The following is a 24,334-nucleotide window of genomic DNA, read 5'->3' on the forward strand; positions in this document are numbered from 1 at the left end:
TCCTTGTGTAGATGAGAAGGAAACATTCTCATAAGGGATTTTTTCACCCCATTAGCCACCTCTCTATCCTTATGGGGTACCTTTCTCTTCCCATTGCTTTGAGCAATAAGCTCCTCATCATAAAATTTGGGGTTCAAGGCATGTGCTAAAGTGTGCAATGGAGTGTTGAAATTGTTCCACCTATCAACAGTGATTTTCTTGACTAAACCAGCAAAATGACCATCAACAAACAAAAGTTGTGGAGACTCTTGCGAAATGATTTCCATAGTTTTCTCAACCATGGAATCCATGCCATCATATACCTCTCCTAAGAAAGGTTGGTCAGTGTCAGCACTTCGAAGAAGCTCAAATGCAAGAGTTGTGAACTTTACCAAGAAATCTGCCTTGCTCCACTATTCCTCATCAAGGCACAATCTACACACCATATCTCCCCGCTCTGAATCTACTTGTCTCCACTCAATCCAAAGTTGACTCACCATCATAGAAACTAATGCATGCTTAACCTCAACAGGGCGGTGCAACATCATGAAGTTTGAGGCATATCTTGTTTCAACAACTTTTAACAACTCCAATTTGGAGTACTCTTGAAATATGGCTTGAGATTGGTGGTGGTTGGTGATGAATTTGACAATCTCCCTTGCTTCCCCTGTGATTTCGTTTATCCAGGAAACTTTGTTGTCGATCTCCTCTAAGATCAGATTCAGACTATGGGCAATGCATGGTGTCCAAAAGATGTGGTCATACCTCCCCTCAATAATTAAACCTGCAACTTTGTAAACTGGTGCATTATTCGTGATAGCTTGCACCACCTTGTTAGGCCCTATTTGTTCAATAGCTTTTATAATAACATCAACAATGAACTGTGCATCTTTTACCTCTCCTGAGCAGTCTTCCGCCTTGATAAACATTGCTCCTTTGGGGGAAGTGGCAATGATATTTATCAATGGTCTGCGCCTTGTATTTGTCCATCCATCTGAGACTATGGTAACCCCAAAGCTACTCCAGGAAGAACGAATTGGTGATAAAATATCCTCCACAAGCTCCTCCTCATTTTTGAGACGTTGAGTTCTGAATTTCTCATAGTTGGGCCCCTTGTACCCTTGAGGAGCTTTGTTAATTGCCCTTATCATATCTTGCCAGTAAGGAGAGCGAACAACATTGAATGGGATACCACATGCATAAATGCACCTAGCCACTCTGGAATCAGTTTCTTCTCTCGCTTGCACATTCACCAATTTAGCAATTCTGCTATCCTAAACTGAAGGGAATACCCCTCTAGTATTTTTCGGTGCTGGTTGTTCATGTTGTTGAGTGGTACCGACTCTCCTCTTTCTTGCTTCAACTACAATCCTTGGCTCAATGTTAGATGGAGCTTGAGGAGTAGCTTGAGTAAGCTCACCATGCCTTCTCTTAATAACATCTGCCTCATCTTGCTCTCTTTGATATGTCCTCTTTGCCAATGGATTTGCTGTTTTTGTGCAACCCACAACCCCGTGTCCTCCTTTATGAAAAAGATGTGCCTTCACTCTTGGGTAGGAGCCCTTGTACGAATTATTGCAAAGATTACATCGCCATTCCCATGAGCCACCACCTCCACATTTTTGAAGCTTCTGAACATGCCTCCAAAGAGGATAATATTCAACCCTTGGGTTTGAACTTGCAGCTGCATTTTGGTTGGAAGCCATTACTGCAAAAATAAATTAAAAAAACAAATTTGTAAATAAAAAACGTTTTTCATATTTTTGGCAGCATAAACCCTCGAAAAATTGAAGAAATAGTAGGAAAAAACTAAGAAAATGAATGTTGCTTACCCAAATTTAGTTGAAGCTACCCCAAAATGCCAGAAAAGACGAGAAATATGGTTGTAGATGAGCCAAAAAACCAAGAATGCCGTAGCCGGAAACTCTGCACTCCAAATCTGCTGTTGAAATCTCTTTCTCTTGCTGTTAAAATCTCTTGCTCTTGCTGTTGAAATCTCCTTTGCTCACTATTGAAAACACCCTAGCTGAAACCACTGCTCTCTTCCTCTCTTCTCCTTTGCTAAAATCGCCAGTCTCCAAGAGAAACGACTTGCTCAATTGTGTGATGAGAGAATGAGGCAAAGGTCACTTTTATAACTTGAGAGAGGCATCTAGAAGCAACTAGAAGCCACTTTAGTCACCCAATTAAAAAATAGAAAACAAAATAATAATAAAAAATAAGAAAAAATCAATCTGTGTGGGGAAACTCCGCTGTACGGCTCGAAAACTTGTTTTCGGCCATATTGGCCATGTTTCCTCCTCGAGAAACGAGCCAGTACGACCGGAATTTTCCGGGCTGTACCGTACGGGTTTCCCCGTTTCCGTTTTGTTTTCGTACGGAAACAGACCCTCTACCCACGTTTCCTGCAACTTAGGTACTGTCCATATGATGAGGTGGCCTTATGACTAGTGATGGAAAGGCAATCAGGTAGAAGCTATTTAGTATTAAGTTTTAACACATTTTAAAACAATAAACTTAAAATAGTCAGTTCACTGTGACAGAACCTAACCAGTTTGTCGTTGGGTTGACTGATGGAGGTATTCAAGTGATTGAGCCTCTAGAATCATGATGCAAATGCGGTATAAGACCTCTGGATAATGGAACTGTCAATTCAAATCTAGCTACAAGCAGTTAAGGGTCAGAATTACATTCAAGGTAACGCTTGAAAGTCGAAGAGCAGAGTTGAAAGAAAAAAAAGAATGAAGAAAAATCAGAGTCATTTGTGCTACCTTGTGCCTTACAATTATGATTTATCTGTTCTTAATACGTATATCTACCATCAAGATTCAATAGTGGTGCCAGAATACGAGGATCGTTTCTCTTTATACTAAATTGTTGGCAGAGGTTTTGATATTTTGTTTTGAGATGGTGTGGTATGGAAGGCATATTGGCAAGATTGTAATTTCTTACTGGAACTAGTTCAAGAAAATTTCCATGGAGCAAACTTGCAAAGACTCTGCATGTAATGTCAATGATTTCAAGCATAATGCTACATGTTGTAGCTTTGGCATCTTTGGCTGTGTAAAGTTTTCGACTATTTTGTTGTTTGGAGGTAATTAGCTCGCTTCTCTGCAAGGGTGTTCCTCAATAATAGATAATAGATAATAGAACTAAGAAAAGTGACTGACCTCTTGGCATTGGGCGATGAACAACAGTTGAACAACTATAAAACAATCCCAAATCCAAACCACCTGTCTCGACTCTCGGCGGCTTCCACGATAATTCTTCACTGTAATGGCAACAACAGGCAACAAGTTGCAACTCTTTGCGGCCAGCCACAAGTCTCGACTCTCAACTCGCAAATGCAACTGTCCACTCGATGGCAAATGCAATGGTATTAGCTCTTCCTCTTAGCGGCAAATGGCAACTCTCGACGGCTTCCAATTTGCAAATGAAATGATAAACGATAATGCTATTAAGTTTTAGGTTTAGTAATGCTGTTAAGTTTTAGGTTGCGTAGTTTTAAGCTGAAACAAAAAACCGATTCAACTGTTCCCAGTGGGCAGATGCGGCCATTCTGCCGAAAACGTTTTTTTCAGCAAAAACGTTTCACGATTTTCTAAATACGTTTTAATTTTTTTTAGATACGCTTCAAAATGCCCTAAAATGTTTCCATTTTTTTTAAACGACAAGTTTTTTCTACAAAAACGCCTTGAAAATGGATGTGAAAAAAACTTGCCGTTTCCAAAAAAAAAACGGCAAAAAAACGTTTTCCCGGCATTTCTTTCGCGGATCGGATCTGAAACGGAAAAAACGTCGTTTTGGGGTTGGAGGTAGCCATTTCCAGCAACTTAGCCTCCAAGCTCTAGCAAAATCACTCCTCCAAAATCGCCCAATTGCTCAAGGAAGTTGCGGGTAGCTAATGGTGACTCATTGAATGTGGAAATGAGTAAGTGAAATGTGAAATTGAAGTAGGTTAAGTGTTTAATAGGCTTTATGTTTTTCTTGTTTTTATTTTAATTGGTAATGTTTATTGACAAAAAGTTGGGTGGGGGATGCCTGGGTGTCCTACTTTTCGAGGGGCGATGCATACCATTTTCCTCACACATTTCCATAAAGTGGGTCGCAGGAATTTTTTCCCAAGGTGCCCCCAAGCCCCTAGAGCATGGAAAGTGAGCAGGGCACACCCCCAACCCTAGGGGATGCATCCCTGTGGAACACTGATATTTAGTGCTCGTTGTTGAATGTGATGATTTTCTTGAGAGGAGAAAGATATCAAGATAGCACGAGCGCAAAATAATGAAGCAAAAAGGTAGAATAATATTGACTCGTTGTAAACTTATCCAGAGAAAAGATGGGAAGGTTACTAAGAGAAAAAGATGAGATGACCACTAGAGGTATAGGTAGACCCTCCCCTTTTAGACAAAGCTATCTGAATTCATTTCCATTGATCAAATCTTATACTGTTCAAATAATTGCAGTTTTCAAATCGAAAGGGGAGAGAGAAAATGTGTAAACAACAAAAATTTACCCTTCTAGGCAACCTATAGCTTGTAAATTACAATTTTTAGTTCTAATGTCTATTTTGAGAATGTTTAATTTGGGATCAAATCATCTCTTATTTACATCAATTATGAGTCTCTATGGCAGTCTCATCAATGATCCAGCAAGATGTGTTCAATTTTTTTTGAAAGGTTAACCTTGAAAAATAAGAAATTTAGCTCGTGATGATAAGCCTTATGTTGCTCTCTATTTCATCATTCCGGAGAATGTCTTTAAGAATAACTACTGAGCGTATAAAATCTGTAGAAAGCAGCCATACATGCTTAAGTTTATTTTTATAAATCTGATGTCTGTAGCCATTTTTTGTTTATTAGTTTGTAATTTTTAAAAACGTGTGAGTGGCAGCTATTTTGGTTGGTATTAATTGATAGCAAACGTAAACATGCTATACAGTCAAGTGGATGAATAACAGTGCAATTTATATTTGTTTATCTATGCAATCACATGTGTCTTAGTTATTAAATCCCTGTTTTCTGATGATGACATTTATATCAATTGGGGATGGTGCAGGAATTGTTCCCTGATAACACCTATGGTGTTGACAGTGGAGGAGATCCACAAGTAATTCCTAAACTTACATTCCAGGAATTTCAGGTTTGTACCCTTGAACAAAATTAGAAAACAAAAGTGATGTAATTTTTATTCAACTGCGAAAGGCTTCATAAATGCGTTTGTTTGTCATAGACCTTAATTATCGAGATTGTTGTGTATTTGTTTATTTTATGCTCTGTTGTTGTTGTTGTTGTGGTAAGTCCTTGAAAACATTAAAGAACTATTGAATATCTACCAGATGCATTATTTTTTGCTTGAAAAATGCTGTATGGAGCATGTTGACAATCAATCCTTGAATGGATGCAATATGCTTTCTCATTGCGACATATTTCATTGATGAGTGCCTAGTATTTATTTGTTAGTAACCATCTTAAGTGTTATGTTTTTTTATTTTGTCTCAAGTTCAGACATGTGCACATTACATCACCATTATAATTAGGGAGGAATACAGTAGGTGGCAAATTCCATGATGTGACTGACTTCATTCAAGATTATTATACATTAAAAGAAGCTACACGAAACTACTTGTTTCTATTCAAGTGAGTTTTCTCCCATGTACAATAATCTGGAGTTGAGAATACAGTATTATTCTCAGAGCATTATTTCGAAACTCCCTTGTGACTTAGAGGATTTTTTATAGGCTCTCCTTATCTTGCCTCAATTCTTGCTCATAGCAATTGGTATTGAAGTCTTGCAGTTAGAGGCCATATCTAGTAGTTGTGACAGCTTTAATGCCTTTGCTTGAACTCAATGTCAATGCTTTGTCTCAAGCATGTTAGAATAGGTTTCTTTAATTGATAAATGAAAAATATGACTATGATTAATTCCACAATCGGGTATTGCTTTTTTGAAATTTTGACCACAATTACTTTTTGCAAGAAAAGCGAAGGCTGCTTCATTCTTTTTGTTGTCTTATAAGTTTGGTCTTATATATTGTTGTGTTGTATCAGTTGCACTCTGTGGATTCTCCTCTAGTTCAAATTTGTGAGTCAGTGCCTAACATCACTTTGTAAGATAGGCCTCAAAGGAGAGATCAAAGATGCTGCTGGTAGACGGTATTGAGATAGCTTCATAAGTTGCTGTCTATCTTCAACGTCATTGCTGATTTCTTTGTGATTGTGGGATCGCTGTGGATGTTGTTCTTGCTGCCTTGCAAAGCAACTTTATGCTTCTTTCATTTTGTATTATGACTCATGAGATATAAGTTAGAGCTGCCATCGATAAATTCTATATCAGAATTTCGAATGCATAAAAATATCTTAGATCAAAAGTCAATTGTAATAGTTGATTTGACACTGTAGATCATGTCACTATTGAGTTGATCGTTTTCTGCTCCTTGTAGTCGCTATTGACATTTATTTAGAAAGCACATCCGACATCTACATCTTGTTCCATAAGTACTATCAAGGCTCCACCCCATTACGAGAGTCATGGTCAATTTTGCATTAGTTGTAATTATTTCCAAGGGTATTTACCATTTTATGCGTGAAACAAAAAAATATTGTACTAATATTGTAAAAAAGAAAAGTTACTCCATTTTGTAAACAGCCTTTTGGTTTAATTCTTGTAAAACAACTTATAAATGGAAGACCCAAAGTTGCTGGCACACCCCTTAATAATCATCATGTCCTTATTTTTTAAAATGATTTATTTTTGGTCTTGCAGGCCTGAACCCATCGATGAATGTTGATGATAGTAGCATCCGACAGGTACTTCTGCATAGGTGAACTGTCTCGATGTGTGGAGGTCATGCAAATGACCTTTAACCTTAGCAAATTAGTTTAGTTAAAGGAATTATTAAAGTAATTTCATTTTATAAAAGAGTTAAACTAATGAAATGCAAAGGTTATTTGCATTAGTGAATAGGATGAATCTCAACCATTGACCACAAATGAAGTTGAAATCTAATCTCAACCATCAATCACTTTGGAGATTAGGGCATGTATTCAGTCAATAACTCAAACTTATAAAAGGAAGGCTAGGCTAAGGGAAAAGACACATCAAGTGAGCACAAGACACAGAAATAGTGAGATCTTAGTGATTGGCTGGAGAAAGACATTCATGCAAGTGTGCAGATTCAAGAGGAAGAGAGAAAAGGGCAGCGAAAGAGAAAGTTCCATCATTCAACAACATCAGAGAATGAATCTTGAAATGTTTTGCAGCAAAATACATTGTACAACGCAGGCAAGAGACTATATAGTGTGGGTAGAGATGAGAAACAGTGTGGGTAGGACAACAGAGAGGTCGGATAGGCGTGTAGAATGATGGGCATAATTATCTATACCACATGTGTGCAGGTAGGATACGATACAGGCCGTGTACTAGTGCATGTGTGGGTTGAAGCCATACTAGTTGTAGAACGATCACATGTGTGCAAGTAGGCTCCAAAAGTGTGTGGGTAGGAAAATTCTCTTTTGCCCAGAGCATACTAGCCCAAACAAAGGAGTGGTTGTCGGGGTTAGAGAAGGAAACTTGTATAGATTGAAGGGAAAACTGTTCAAGCCTTGGTACATGACAATGGAAATTTGTGCAAGTTGTGGTACAGGAGGATGTGACACTTGTGCTATAGGGCATTTCTGATCTTGACAAAGATTTTCATTGGTCTCCGTGAGTTCAATATTGAGTAACAGGGCATGTGCGAAGGGTGTGGAATTAGTAAGAATGCCAAAGCTTATTTTCCAATTTGCGAGAATAGGTTCAAGGGGATCTTAGATCTCATTCATTCAGATGCGTGTGGATCAATGTTAGTGGAATTAGTGCAGGAAGCACTATACTATGTCACGTTTATTGATGACTATTCTAGGAAAACCTGGATCTTCATCTTAAAGACCAAGGATGAGGTCTTTAGTTGGGTCCAGGAGTTTAAGGCCCAGGTGGATAACCAAGCAAGCAAGAAGTGTTGAGAAATGTAACTATGCTCGGTCTTCATAATTATTATTGTACTCATATCATTATATATTTATTGTAAAAGAAAAAAGAGAAAGAAAAATATAATTTTGAAAGCATGGGTTTCATGCTCTATTTCATTTTGTCAATTAGGTCGAGCATGTTCTTAATGCTCTAGGGTTTATTGAGTCAATATAGCCCTTAACATATGTAGAAGACCCTTATGGGCAAACTGTATCAAGAAAGAAATATTGAATTTGACTTGAAAATGTCTCCTTTGGACTCCCAACACCAAGTCAGCCGTGCCAAGTAAAGTCAGCCTAGAAAAGGCCTATTCAACCTCACCAAATGAGTATATATTGGAGGTGTATTTGACCTAAAGTATCATCCATCCAATCAAGTTCAATTTGCACCCAAAAACCAAAACTAATCAAGTGCGAAGTCAAGGGAAAAAGGAAGAATCCAAAGTGAAGAAGAACAAGTCTGAATTCTGAACTAAGCTTGCTCACACGTGTGAGATTTCTGGGGATTCATGCAAGTTGCAAGGCCGAAGATTGCATGTCGAGTTGCATACCTGAAGTAAGGGATCGAAACCTTGTCTGTTGCGGATTGGAAGGACCTTGATTCTCGTTGACTTTGACTCTTTGAAGAAGATACTTTGAAGGAAGGCTATGACTGTTTGAAGAAGAACAATTTGGTGGGATGACTTCGTGTTCGGTGGAAGTCCTAGTCTTGTATTGGTTGTCTCATTTTGATTTGGTTCTATAAGAAGGAGAGGTTGATTGGGTTTTCCCTTGGGAGAGGGGTTTTGCCCTGGCTGAGAGCCTACATATTGTGTTCAATTATTCTTGTGATCTTCATGTTCTTTTGATTTGATAGTTGCTTGATGAAGAGAAGATAAAAGAAGATAATATTCACAAGCTATTATCGATGTAAGAAAATATTTTCTGCGTTTTGATTTTCTAACATGGTATCGGAGCTAAGGTAAGCAAGGAAAAAGGCAGGTTGAAAATCATTTGTCATAAGGATACAAGGTAGAGTACAAGAAAGAATACAAGGAAAGGCATAAGGAGAAAGCTCATCATTCATTTTGAAGGAGGAAGAAGACATTTGAAGTTATCTTGGAAGAAAGGAGGAAAACATCATTAATCAGAAAGAAGGAAGAAGTATCAAGGACCTTTGGAGTATCATTTAAGTTGGAGTAACCAACACTTTGAAACTATAATCAAAAGAAAGCTAGGAAGGAGACCTATTCAAGAATGACATTAACAAGTGTATCTATGGCATCATCAATGAAATTAGAAAACAAGCTTCAAGGAGCTTCGAATTTTAGAGCTTGGAAGGCAAGGATGGATCTCATCCTTACTAGGAACAAAGTCTTGGATACTGTGCTAGGTAAAGTAAAATAACCTACAAATGATGCTGGAAAAGAAAAATTCAAGGAGAATGACATAATAGCCATGAGTCTCATTGTTGATTCAGTCAAGGACAATTTGATTCCCTACATATCCACTCAAGACACCTTAAAGAAACTGTATGAAGCTCTCTCCAAACCATTTAGAATAAAAAATATTGGCCAAGGAGCAAGCTTAAAGTATGAGCTTCGAATTATCAAGATGACAAAAGATGATACTATATTTTCATATTTTGTAACAATCCCTCGTTTAAGAAATGAACTCCAAGCAATTGATGAAATTATTCCCAATAAGGAACTTGTAATATCAACCATTCTAGGATTACCCAAATCTTGGAATGCATTTGCTGCTAGTATTAATAGTTGGAAAGAGGCTCCATCTTTTGAAGAATTATGGTTTGCTTCTACTCAAGGAGAAGCTCGACTTGCTCTAATAAAGGGAAATCAAGAAGAAGAAGAAAATGCTATCTCTAGTGCTTACTCAGCTCGTTTCAAGAATAAAGGAGGGCAAAAGGGGTGGTGGCTAGGCCAAAAGGGCAGATGGCTAGGTTTGGAAGGCCTCAAAAAATTTTGGAAACCCTGCAACATGAAAAATTTGCCAGAAAATCACTGCAAAATGTTGAATGTTGACCGTGCAATTGAATGGAGGCTAGATCCTGCCTTCCTTGGCCTAGATCTGCCTCAAAACCCTAGCACAAATCTCCTTGATCAATCTGAAGCTCACCTACACAAATAAATCAAACAATTCCAAAACCCCAAATATATACAAAATATAAAACCACAAAAATAAAACCCCAAAGTGCTGCAAAACAAATGAGTTAGAAATAATTTACAAATAATTTACAAATCTACAATGTTTGCAAATTAAAAATTTTAGAGAAATAATTTTTTTGAGTAATAGCAGTGGATGAATATATTTTTTGAAAAATTTGAATATTGGCCAAAACCCTCCTGCAAAATTAAAATACCATATGTAGCATCGGATGTGCTCTAGCCACGAAAATTGGTGGAGAGGCTGTAACATGAGATCTCCAAGACCCAGAAATGGTTTGGGCAGAATCTAACCAGTTTGGGAGATATTAAAATAATTAATATTTTTAATGGAGTTCCTAAGTCTAAACTTAGGAAAAATAAAATATTAATGTGAATTAATATAAAACTGAGTTAGAATGGTCCAAAAGTCATGGATCAAGCCAAATCTAATCTTAGCCGTTGATTAGAGATTTAATCTTGGCCGTTGATGAACCAACGAGAAAAGTATAAGAGGAGGCTTGAGGGTCAGTTGGAGAAGACACCAAGAGAGATCAAGAACTCGATTTTCTGGGGCAGGTTTTGCTGAGGAAATTGATTTGAGTTGTAGCTGAGGGGCAGTGAATACATAGCAGAGAGGCAGAGTGAGTACTGGGAGTATCACCACAGAAGCTGGGAGAGGGTTGACGCAGAGCCAGCTAGAGGCCACGTAGAGGCAGCCAGAGGCCATGCAAAGGTAGCCAGGAGCTGCGTAGAGCCTGAGGAGGGCCAACGTGTGAGATGCAGAGGCTGACGTAGAGCCCTGAGAGGCTGACGCTGGGCCATATAGGTTGATGCTGGGCTGAAACTGGGCCAAAGAGGCTGACGCAGACCCTAGAGGCAGTGATGGGAGATTTCGTGGGACAGATTAGAGCTGGAGAGCTGGATAGGGTGACGCAGAGCAGCAAAAAGCTGTACTGTTGTTGTGGGATTGTTCATCCGGTTATTTATTGGTATCTCTATCTCCAACTGAGAGGTACTACTGTCGAGGGCATTCTCTGTTGGGTGAGTCATTTCTGGCACCTAGGTTGTATTCTGAAACTGCATAATAATAAAACCCTTTGAATAGCTGCACCGGTTTTTCCGCATTGGGTTTTTCCGAGGACATTAGTCCAAAAACAACGGTGATTTAGCCCGTTTATCTGTCTCCGAATGAGAGGTACTACTGCCGAGGGCATTCTTTGTTGGGTGAGCCATTTCTAGCACCTAGGTTGTATTTTGAAACTGCATAATAATAAAGCCCTCTGAATAGCTGCATCGGTTTTTCTGGGGACATTAGTCCAAAAACAACGGTGTCGCTTGTGTGCTTGTTTACTTTCAATTGATGATCTGTATGTGTTGATACTATACATGTATTTATTTTCAGTATTTACATGGTAAATAACTTGTTAAGTAATTGAACAAGTAGGAAGAAATAAATCAGATAGTACAGGAAGAATTTCTAACGGGTATACTTAGAAATTCCAACACAAACATAGTTGGCTCTTACCCACAATCTGTGAACTTGGAGCCCAAGGGCCAATGTACCTCCAAATCTCTACAATTTTTCTCAAGTATGTTGAATTTCCACAACCCTGATGCTAGGATAGAATCTTAAAATCTCTGATGCTACCAAACCAAGAATCTCAACAAAGCTAGTTTGCACAGTGGAATATAAACAACAGTAAATCACAGATACACAAATATAGACAACTTTTTACAAATTTTCAACCTTACTTCGTTATATTAATCAACATATACTACAACTATCTAGGGCTCCCGTACAAGGGATAATGCTCCTCAAATATCCACAAGTACAAGAATATAAGATACAATGACAATCTCGCTACAATCTCAGCATCTATGTCGTATCTTGTCCCGCCGATCATTCGCTTCCGTTATGCTCTCTAGCTGCCCCTTAGTCCATCAAGTAAAAACACATAGAGACTCCAGGAGGGCTGCCACCAATCATTGCTGCAAGTCACTGCTGCTACAATGAACACGAGCTAATCCAATCTGCTCTTCTAGGCTGGCCAACACCTGAGCTCCAATATGCCAATCTAGTAGCTTCTTTCGTCCATCAAACAGTGACACATTAGGCTCCACTCTTCACCCAATCATGCAATAGTCAATGTCCTTCTTGTCACGCTGATCTAGGGCTACTTTGGACACCAACACGTTTCCCTCCAACAATCCAATGTTGCCCAATACAACTGTCACAACTTCACTGTGAAATATGCTCCTAGGAAAGGCTTCCAACCACCAAGTCAAGCCTTCCAATTGGCTCCCACAGGCTACACAAACTGTCCAAACACTAGGAAAGCCTTCCAGCTAGCATCAAATCAACACGAATATATCAACATTTACATACCTCTGCAATTCCTGAAAGCTGATGTCTTTTCTGCAAACTGATCATTGGTTAGGACTTGCTCAAAATGCTGCTACAACCCTCTATTTATGCTTATTTGACCTTTGTTTGGCTGCGGCCTCCCTCCAAGACTTCTTTACTGCAAATATGGGCTAATAAAACGCCTCTACACAACTCCTAAGTTATTGTTCTGGTCTACGGCCCCACCTGTAGCCTCTACCAGCCTTACGCCCTCCTTTCCAAGTGAGAATAGGCCTGCGACTTCTCTGAAAGTTACAGTTAGGGTTGCGACCTCCTTCTAGGAGAGACACCCACCCAAAACAAACCCTAAAACATCATCAAACATGCCTTCAAGCTTGCGGCCTCCTCCTATAGAATCTCGACCCTGTAAGAGACAAATAAAACCACACAACTAGCCTCAAACAAGCTCAATCTGCCTTCTTTCTAACTCAACTACCTTAGAGATATATTCTCTATGATTTGATGCTCTTGGATGATTCAAATGATCCCCAATTACCTTATATTTATACTAATACAAGTGCTCCACAAATTCCTTGAAGAGACATATCTTTTGGCACATTTCATCTCAAGCATACATGACTTATGTGCAAAAAACCCATCCTTAACCTTCAAAAATTGATATCTCATCGTAGACAACTTGAAATTCGATGATTCTTGTTGCGTTGGATTCTCCTCAATGCCCTCTATCATCTCCATCCTATTGAAGAATCTCGAGCAATTCTATGTAGTGTGATTCTTCTTGACTTGATAACAATTTGTGGAGTCTTTTTACTTTTCTTGTTAGCTTAATCTTCTTCTTCTTATTAATGCATGTGTGTGTACTTCATCAAACTGCTACCAAAAACATAAGAACAAGAACACACGATGTTGGCTCTCTGCCAGTGCCAAAACCCCTCTTCTCTTGAGAGGAAAGTCCTTCGGTAAGTTTTCTCTTATTGAAGCTTCTTTCCTGATCAATGCCAAACCCTAGACCCTTGACTAGAAGATCCTCCAAGCACAAGTCAAGTCCTTCCTTCCTTTGCACTTCGTTTCCTAGCACTTCGTTCTTCTTTTGGCACTTTGTTCTTCCTTGGTATGACAACACTGCAACCCTAATTCTCACATGTGTGAGAGGTACCCTAGAGAATTAGGGTCCTTTTCCTTCGCTAAAGAGATAGGATTTTTCGCTTGACTTGGGAGGCCTTGTAGGCCCATTTTCAAACCCAATCAACACTAGTTGGTGGACTGTTTGTCCCTGCTGTCATACCCGCAAACTTGACCACCCTTTCTTCGCATGTGTGACTGCTTCTAGCCCTAGAAACAATCCTCTTCACTTCGGCTTTACTCCTCTTTCCTTCGCTGCACTAGGAGACCTCTTCTTCGTCCTTCGTTACCCTTTCTCCAGCCTCTTCTCTTTGCAAATTTCAGAGCTGCTTGGTTGACGTTGTAATGGAGTGGACAACCTCTATTTATAGAGGACTGTCCCTCCTTTTACGCCGACTAGAAGGCCGACTTGTAGACTATTTGGAGGACGACTTGTTATACTTACTTCAGATGGTTTCTTTGCTGGCATCACATGCTTGAAGGAGACTCTTTGATGGTGCCTTTGCATAGGAGGGGACTTGACTTTGCTTAGAGGAGTATTCTTTGACTTCTATACATGGTGCAACATGCCCTTAAGGTCTTCAACATTTTCTTTTGTCTATTTGACTCACCTATAGCACTTTAACTTGTGCTAGACCTATTTCAATTAGTAAGAAACTCATTGACATATACTATAAAAATAATATTTCTTTTCTTGAATAAATACAAGTAGCGAAAGTACATTTATGAAGACCGAACCTAGTTACATTTCCTTCAACACTCCCTCTTAACTAGGGAGGTATTCATACAAGATTATAAGGTGTTTGGCTATGTTTCAATTTCTAAAGAATTCACATAAGAGAAACCGGATTTGCAATCCATCTGTTATAGCATCATAATAACCAACATTGTTTCCATAGCAAGGCCTTGATTGACAACTTTATCTCTCAATAGATCAGAGCACAATGCTGGCGAGACCAATGACTTATAGACACCTTAGTCATTGTCTCTCAAGGTACATACCTACCCGGGTGTTCACTGCAATGTTACTTGGGAGCGGGAGCGGAAGCGGGAGCGGGAGCGACCATTTTCAGAAGCTCCCGGTTTGGGAGCGAATCCCGGAGCGATTTTTAAAAAATATATATATTTTTTATATTTTTTAATTTTTGATACATATATGTCAACAAAAACATGTAGAATGATGAAATAGACATAAAAAACATAAAAAAACATAAATTGATCATTGAACCATATCACATCAATCATCTAGAAATTATAATCGTCATCAACCTTAGTAAAATTAAAATACATATTACAACTGCAACATATTGAGTCTTATAAATCATGATTCATCAAATTCAATATTAAAGTTTCAACTTCAAGCTTTCAGAATTGAAAATTCAATAACATTTATCATCATTGATCACCAAAGTAACAAGTTGTACTTGTAAGCCAAGTTTAACCATTACAAGAAGTAATATCGAAGATATTTCTAAGTCCTGACTCCTAACTTCTAACTGTTAACATGATATGAAATGTTAAAAATTTATAAAATGAAACATGAATAATGAGATGAAATGAAACAACTTTAGTGACTAGTCTTTCACAAAGCATCATATTCATAATTCACAATCATTACCAATGAGTTATAATTGCCAAGGCCCAACTTCAAACTTCAAATTTTCATTGTCACAGTGATATAATGTTTACAAAAAATATCATAATGTCATAATGATATGAAAGAGTCAAGAGTCAAGAGTCAAGGACTCAAAACTCAACACTGAACAGTTATGAAAACTAAAGTGACAAGTCTAATAGAAACTAAAAAAGACAAGTAAACTGTAAATCTACAAGTGGCCCTTGCCACGAGAGTCTCCAGGAGTATAAGTAGGTCGTGGTGGTCTTCTAGGAGTCTCCCGCCCAGACCGACGACCAGAACTAGAGCCTCCACGCGAGGGTGCCGATGGAGGTGGCGACAACAATGGAACAAGACTCGGGCCCCGAGAACTGCTACTGGATGGTGGAGGTGGAGGTGCCATGGCTGCTGCAGCTGCTTCAGCTTCATCCCGTACAAGCTCCTCTTCTAGTTCTTCCATATGTACAATGCCATCCTCCAAATTGTCGTCCTCAGGGTGATTGTCCCAAATTTTATATGTGGGATCTTCATTAGCCCGATCACAGTAATGGCTCAACAACCTCAAGTTGTAGTGCACATAAACCAAGCTTTCTGCTCGGTTTTCGTTGAGCCTGTTTCTTTTCACATTATGTATATAACTGTAGGTGCTCCAACACCTCTCTGCAGAAGAAGAATTTACAACCTGTGAAAGAATTTTTATTGCCAATTTTCTCAAAAGTCCGTGGCCGCCATATGTTTCCCACCATGTGAGAGAATCAAATTTATCTTTGTCATCCATTGCATGGAAGTTACCATACAAACCACTGCTAGTGAAGTATCTGCCTATTTCAAGGCGCACAGCTGCACATTCCTCCCTGTCAGGCACCAACTTTTCTAATGCTTCCAGATATCCTCTAGTTACCTCTCGATCTAAATGGGGTTTGGTCCTAACACCACCCCCTGCTGCAGGTTTGCCCAACCAAGAATCTGAGTAGTATTTTGGCGTAAGGATATACGCCAAGCAATGTAGTGGAAGGTTAAGCCTATTCCACCGTTCACACACACAATCGTGAATCAGTTTGTACAAGTCGGGATCTTTGTTATGAACAATGTCTTTTATTTCCCCCAACATGGTATCCATTTGCTCATACACCTCGCCAATCACTGGTTTGTCTGTATCTGCAAACCGAATCATGTTATAAATTGGCTTGGTGAAATCCAATACTTGTCTCACAGTTGTCCAAAACTGCCCATCAAGAGCGGCCTCCTCCACCGTTTCAAAACCTGCAATGTCAGCTACATTTGTAGCCCTTTCCTTTAACACCTGCCAATGTGGACTTGATACCATGCTAGCTAATGCCTCTCTTACCTTCAAAAGGCGCCTGAAGGTGAGGTAATAGCTACCAAATCTAGTCCTCGCAATCTTCAGCAACTCCAATCTCGAGTGACTGCGGAAAAGGCCATGGGTATTGCTATGATTTGTAATAAATTTTATCATTTTTTTTCCTTTCTTGTACAAATCACCAATCCATTGGTATTGTTCATTTTTGTTTTTGACAATATCATGCAACAGAAGGTTCAATGTGTGAACCAAACATCCAGACCAAAATATGTTCGGGTATTTATCCTCAATAATTGCTCCCGCTGCCTTACAATTAGGAGCATTATCAGTGATGACTTGGATGACATTGTATGGGCCAATACGCTCAATTGTTTCAAGCAATGCTTCTGCAATGTTGATAGCGGTCTTGAACTTGTCTGAGTAATCATGTGCAGCTAGAAAGATGGGACCACTAACAGACACAGCAAGAACACTTATCAATGGCTTGCCTTTTACATTTGTCCATCCATCAGATATAATGGACACCCCATTGTCAGTCCAAGAACTTGTCATTTTATTCAAAGAATGTGATATTTTTGCTTTTTCATGATCAAGGCCAACAGTTCTTGCCTTGTCATACCCAGGGCTCTTGTATCCTTTAGGGGCATCATTTATGGCAGAAACCATTTCGTGCCAATAAGGTGAGCGTAGAACATTGAATGGTATCCCACATAAATAGAGGAACCTGTAAACTTTTGAATCCACATCATTCCTACACCCCTCATCAAGGAAATCTGATATGGTTCTACGGCGTAAAGATGATGACCCTGTGCCTCCATGTCCATATCCACTGCCTTGGGAGGATGCTGAAGGAGTTCTTTGTGAGCTTGGTTCAAAGAAACCCCTTGATCTTTTTGCTCTGTATTGGGCGTCCTCCTCTTCCTTTATGTATTTGGCTCTATCTGCTGTTGACACCTTGTCACAAGTTTTGATTCCTATTTGTTTCTCTCCATCCCATGGCCTTTTCCCGCAGAGGTGTCTTCTAGCACGGGTGTATGAGCCTGTGTAGTCAGTGTTGCAATGGGGGCAATGAAATTTAGTGGTTCCACCCCCTCTCCCTGTTTCAGCCCTGTGAACATATTTCCACAATGGAGTTTGGTCTTGTTTAGTTTTTTGACCCTCATGTTCACCCTCCTCCACATCCTCCTCACTGGGGTTTTCACCCATTTGACTTCCTCCGGCTTCTTCATCCACCTCTTCAGTTTCAGCCCCCCTCTGTTTCCTACTCTCCACCACCATAATAACCAGAAAGGGGACCAGGAAGAGGAAAATGCCAATAAAAATCCTCAGGTCCATCGTGTTTGATGTTTGTAGGGTTTGAGTCTTGAATCTGCAAATTAATTTAGTTTATTGGGATTAATTCATTTAATTTATTAATTTAATTTAAATTAATGATCTTTAAACTCAAACAGGTAAATGAAACTAACCAAATTAACTACCTAACCAGCTAAACTAACTAAATGATTAAGTTACTTACCTCTGCAAGCTTCCTCCTCGCTCCTTGGCACTTGCTCCTCGCTCCTCAGCTCTGGCTCCTTGCTCCTCAGCTCTTGCTCCTTGCTCCTTTGCTCTTGCTCAGCTCTCAATCTCAAGCTCAATGAAGTTGAAATGAGTTTTTTTTGGCCCATTGGGCTTATAAACAAAAAAAAATTAGTTAATTTTTTTTGATTTTTCGGGTCCGGCGGAATTTTTTTCCGCTGAACCGCTCCCGGCCGGTTAAAAATCGCTCCCGGAGCGTTTTTTAATGCCCGGGAGCGATCAGGGAGCGATCGCTCCCCGATCGCTCCCGGGCATTAAAAAGCGCTCCGGGAGCTCGGGAGCGATCGCTCCCTGAAACGCTCCCTATCAGAGCAGGGAGCGTAAATTTTTTTAAGGGAGCACGCTCCCGAAAATCGCTCCCGTCCGGGAGCGATTTTGGGAGCGCGCTCCCGACCCGCTCCGGCCCGGAGCGCGCTTCGGGAGCGGGTTCGAGGGGGGGGGGGGGGGGGGGGCGCTCCCCCGCAACACTGGTTCACTGAGTATGACCTTCTAGGTCTATTCTTGTCTTGGGTTCCCAACCCTCAAATAATATCGGTCCTCTTGCCTACTCTTCTCTTGGATGCCCTACACATCCTCAAAGTAGATGCTAGATGATTACCAAATCCTCCCATTCTTTCTTCCCAGGTGAAGGCAAGAATGTTGTATCTATCTTGTGTCTACATTTCCATTCATGGCCTTCATCTAGACTTACGGCTGTTAGTCTTGGTCTATTGCATGATAATGAAATGAAAAAACACAATTGTCACTCCTTTGTAATTAGGGGTGATCCAAAACTCCCTCTTGATCAGGGACCTGTCAGAGCTCCCTCTTAACTAGGGACTCTTTCATTCATCAACAACTTCTTCTTCGTGGGTCCTTCAGCTACTTGATCTCCTTCCTTTCTTTGATGTCATGAAGTCTTTGTTTGAACTTCTTATAGGTAGACCGTAGGGCATCATCCTTCAATCACTTTCCTTCCTGGTTTGTCATGTCATTGCTTCCTTCGTGGAAAGTGGCTTTCTTGTCATACATCAAGTTTTCTTGTCATATGGCTACTCCTTTGTCATTTGTCCATGCTTCAGAATACTCTTCTCATGGATGCTTTGTCGTACTTGCTTGTTTACATGCTTCGACCTAGTAGCCCATCATGACTTCATCCTGATATTGCTTCAACATTGCTTTTGCTTTTGCTGGATGGCTTCTTCATCACAACATCTTTTGTAGAGTAGAATCAATTATCTGTACCTTTCATATCTCCAAGGCCTTCATAGGTGTCAAGGGTCCTTCCTTCCTTTGTTAGAGTTGTCCTGCCTTCTTTCGGGAGATATCTTCAAAGTATCTTGTCAGATAGTGATTCTTGGTGATCATGGTGTTCTTCACATGCTTGATCTCTTTCTTCATTTGCTTCTCTTTGGATAAATTGGTCAACCACCTTATGCTCCTTGTGAGAGCACTTCTTCATTGCTTGCTTCTTGGACTAGTCAACATTTCTTCTTGCTTCTTAGTCAACAATATTATACTCCTTATGTGAGCATATCCTTTTGTTGACCTTTATTGCATTGTAGTACATGCCTTCGAGCATGTCATTGGTGAAAGAGATTCTTTCCTACTTGATCATGTTATAGAACTATTCCCATGACTCAATAATATACAAATGATAACATGACTAAAATTTGATGCATACATACCTCATCTTGATTCTCCTTTGATCATCTTAGCTTTATTTGGTTGTCCTTGGTGTGGCCCTTCTTGCTTCATCTTAGCTTGCCTGCATATCATCCTTTTCTTGAATCCCATGAATGGGATTCCCAATGAGACATTTGCTTTGGTTCATGAACCTTCTTTTGAAGATTCCATCATAGGATCTTAAAGACCCTTGCCTTGCAAATGTTTCTTTTCTTTTGATGATGGAGGTCTTCTAAGATTCTTATTCATGATCAATTTTCTTTCATCGTGGATGAGGTCCTATACAAGGTATGCTCCTTCTACATGAATATCTTGACCTATGTCTACCATGCTCCTATATTTTAGAAGATATTTCTAACCATGCATTTTTTTCTCATTATAAATGATACTTTGTCATGAGTATCTAGAACTCTATTTACTTCATGCTTCCAGATTCTAGAAGATGTTTCTAGCCATGCAATTTTTATTTTATTCATACATGCTTCTATCCTACTCAAAACCTTGAAAGAAGACTTGAAGTAAAGAGTTTGACTTAGTCATAGTAGAGATCCGTAGGATCTTCCTTCTTTTGCTTCTTTTCTTCTTCTTTCACCTCTTGAGTCACGTGAGCTTCTTCCCTCTTTCTTTTGTTGTTGTTGTCCTTCTTAAGCTTAGGACAATTCCTTTTGTAGTGTCCATATTCTTAGCATCCATAGCATTGGATTTTGGACATGTCTTTGTTGTTTGTTCTTAGTGGACTAAATTTGCCAAATTTTCCGTTTTTCTTGGCCATGGTAGCAAATGCTTGCTCCTTTGATCCCACATCTTCCTTTGCTTTAAGTCTAGTTTCCTCTGTCTTGCATAGAGACCACATTTCAATGAGTGTGGTTGCTTCCTTCTTGGCATATATGCTTGATGTGAAGTTGCCCCAATCCATAGGTAGAGCATTGAGTACTACAGTTGTCATTTCTCTGTCAAACATGACTTCTCCAAGCTCTTGAAGTTGATCCCTCATCTCAGAGATCTTCATGAAGTAGGGAGCTATTCCTTCCTTTGATAACTTCATCTTGTACAATTCATTCCTTAGAGATATCACTTTTCCGGCTGTGGATACCGAGAATAGCTCTACTAGCTTATCATAAATTTCTTTTGATGTTTCATATTTGGAGACATAAGGAATGAGAGAGTCTTTGACGGATTCTATTAGAATCCTTTGAGCTCTTGTCTCATCCTTATTATACTTGGCTAAGGCTTGAGTTTGTTCCTTAGCAGGGATAGTGATATTCCCTTCGATATGTTCTAGAAGTACATTCTCCTTGAGAAGTAGATCAGTCCTCTTCTTCCGTGCAAGAAAGTTATTGGTACCTACCAATTTGTTGCTTTTCTTGCAAAAAGACATTAATGTATATTCAAAAGGGGACATGTACTTACTTGATAGATTTTGAAATGTAGTTGACTTCTTTTCTCCTTGAGGTCTTGATGGCTTCCTTTCCTTGAATCTTGATGTTCCTGAAGATGTCTTCTCCAAGTGGACTTGCTTGCTTGATGATTTGTGACTTGATGTAGGTCCCTCTTTGATATTCTCTTCTTTGTAGGTGCCTTTATATAAGGCTCTTCTTCTAGCTTTGTAGTCTCCCTTGATGAATGATTGATGATAGGCCTTCTTGTCCTTGATGTGATAGAGACTTCTTGGCTTGATGCTTCAACTTTTGTATATGTTTTTCCTTGATGAGTGTTCTTGAGATGCCCTTTCCTTGATGTGTCACCTTAGCTCCGGTACCATGTTGAAGAATCTCGGGCAATTCTATGTAGTGTGATTCTTCTTGACTTGATAACAATTTGTGGAGTCTTTTTACTTTTCTTGTTAGCTTAATCTTCTTCTTATTATTAATGCATGTGTGTGTACTTCATCAAACTGCTACCAAAAAAATAAGAACAAGAACACAAGATGTTGTCTCTCTGCCAGGGCCAAACCTCTCTTCTCTTGAGAGGAAAACCCTTCGGTAAGTTCTCTCTTATTGAAGCTTTTTTCTTGATCAATGCCAAACCCTAGACCCTTGACTAGAAGATCCTCCAAGCACAAGTCAAGTCCTTCCACTGCACTATGTTACCCCGACACTTTGTTCACCTCCTTCCAACACTTCATTTCCTGGCACTTTGTCCTTCCTCCAACACTTCATTCTTTCTTAGTGTGACAACACTACAACCCTAATTCTCACACGTGTGAGAGGTACCCTAGAGAATTGGGACCCTTTTCCTTCGCTAGAGAGATAGGCTTCTTCTCTTGACTTGGGAGGCCTTGTAGGCCTAGTTTCAAACCCAATCAACACTAATTTATGGACTGTTTGTCCCTGCTGTCATACCCACAAACTTAACCACCCTTTCTTCGCACGTGTGACTGTTTCTAGCCCTAGAAACAATCCTCTTCAGTTCTGCTTTACTCCTACTTCCTTCATTGCACTAGGATACCTCTTCTTCATCCTTCGTTACCCTTTCTCTAGCCTCTTCTCTTCGCAGATTTCAGAGCTGCTTGGTTGATGTTGTAATGGAGTGGACAACCTCTATTTATAGAGGACTGTCCCTCCTTTTAGGCCGACTAGAAGGCTGACTTGTAGACTGTTTGCAGGCCGACTTGTTATGCTTACTTCGGATGGTTTCTTTGGTGGTGTCACATGCTTGAAGGAGACTTTTTGATGGTGCCTTTGCATAGGAGGGGACTTGATTTTGGTTGGAGGAGTATTCTTTGACTTCTATACATGGTGCAACATGCCCTTAAGGTCTTCAACATTTTCTTTTGTCTATTTGACTCACCTATAGCACTTTAACTTGTGCTAGACCTATATCAATGAGCAAGTAACTCATTGACATACATTATAAAAATAATATTTCTTTTCTTGAATAAATACAAATATCAAAAGTACATTTATGAAGACCGAACCTAGTTACATTTCCTTCAACACATCCATTGCATGTCCAAAATACTCCATGGTTTTGGCCCAAACATCAATGGGTGGAAAACCCCAACCTTGGGTTCCAAGCCCACAATGACCTATTGTGGTGCTCCAACCTCCAAACCCCGAACCCTAGGGCTTGGAGTACTTCCCAAGCTATAAAAAATCAACACTCCCTCTTAGCGAGGGAGGTACTTCCAAGACTAGGATGGAAAACCTTGCTTCAATAAGGTAGATTTGCTTGTAGGAATTTAGTAGTTCATTTCATAGATGGCCTAGAATGTTATATATGAATCATCATTGCCATATCTATATCAGGAACCTTTCAAAAAGCATTAGTTTCACACTTCCAATGGAAGCATCAAAACACTTGAACTTTCAAACCTTCAATAAAGAGAGAAAAACTCAAAACAAAAACAAGGAACAAGCCCACCCTCCAATGGAGGCTTCCAATGAGATAAATTCCTATGTGAAGATGTGGGGTTCCTCACATAAATGATAGTTGTCCTAAGGATGAGTAAACAACAAAGAATTGTCGAGAACCTAGAAGGTATATCAAATCTTCCCTTTTTGGTTCCCAGGTTGTTTTGGTTGTGGAAAAACCATGTATTTCCAGGTAAAAAGTTTACCTAGGTATCTAGATAATTTCTGTTGATTTGGGGTAGCATCGGATGTGCTCTAGCCACGAAAATTGGTGGAGAGGCTAAGGCACATGAGATCTTCACCTAGAAAGGGTTTGGGCAGATTCTAAACAGTGTGGGAGATATTAAAATAATTAATATTTTTAATGGAGTCCCTAAGTCTAAACTTAAGGAAAATAAAATATTAATATGAATTAATATAAAACTGTGTTAGAAATTAGAATGGTCCAAAAGTCATGGATCAAGCCAGATCTAGTCTTAGCCGTTGATTAGGAACTTAATCTCGGCCGTTGATTTGTCAATGAGAAAAGTATAAGAGGAGGCTTGAGGGTCACTTGGAGAACACACCAAGAGATCAAGATTTTGACTTTCTGGGGTTGGGTTTGCTAAGAAAGTTGAGAGAGTTATCAGAGTTGCATTTGAGGGGCAGTGAATATAGAAGCAGAGAGGCAGAGATAGAACTGGGAGGATCAATGTAGTAGCCAGAGAGAGGGATGCAAAAGCAGCCAAGGGTTCACGCAGAGGCAGCCGGGAGCCGCGCAGTGCCTCAGAGGGCCAGCGTGGGTAGCAGAGGGCCAGAGTGCTGACGTAGGCCAAGCCAGAGTGACACTGGGCTAAAGCTGGGCCAAAGAGAGGCTGGCGCCGTCCCTAGAGGCTGACGCTGGGCTTTCACGAGGCAGATTGGAGCTGTGGAGTTGCTAGAGTGTTTATCTGGGGTTTCAGCTGAAATATCTGTTTCCGAAGTAGAGAGGTGCTACTGCCGAGATTTTTCTTTGTTGGGTGAGCTGGATTTGACACCCAGATTGTATTTTGAAACTGCTTAATAAATCAAACCCTCATATAGCTGCACCGGTTTTCCCGCATTGGTTTTTCCCGAGGACATTAGTTCAAAAACAACTATCACTTGTGTGCTTGTTTCTATTTCCTTCAGTTTGTGTTGAGCATGTACTTGTATTTGTTTCTAGTAT

At 39.8% G+C, this 24,334-nt stretch overlaps 1 protein-coding gene across 2 annotated transcripts in view; it reads left to right on the forward strand.

Moving 5' to 3' along the window:
- LOC149239483 (presequence protease 1, chloroplastic/mitochondrial-like) overlaps positions 1-24,334 on the forward strand; it is a 177,101-nt gene that overhangs the window by 89,005 nt on the left and 63,762 nt on the right. For both annotated transcript variants that reach the window (XM_089373430.1, XM_089373431.1), the window contains exon 6: positions 5,035-5,118. In XM_089373430.1, coding sequence (XP_089229556.1) covers positions 5,035-5,118 — 84 coding nt within the window. The remainder of the gene's footprint in view (positions 1-5,034; positions 5,119-24,334) is intronic.

This window comes from Pinus tabuliformis, chromosome 8 (genome assembly GCF_031772625.1).
Source record: "Pinus tabuliformis cultivar Carrire ecotype Pingquan chromosome 8, CPIR1, whole genome shotgun sequence".
NCBI classification, from domain to species: domain Eukaryota; kingdom Viridiplantae; phylum Streptophyta; class Pinopsida; order Pinales; family Pinaceae; genus Pinus; species Pinus tabuliformis.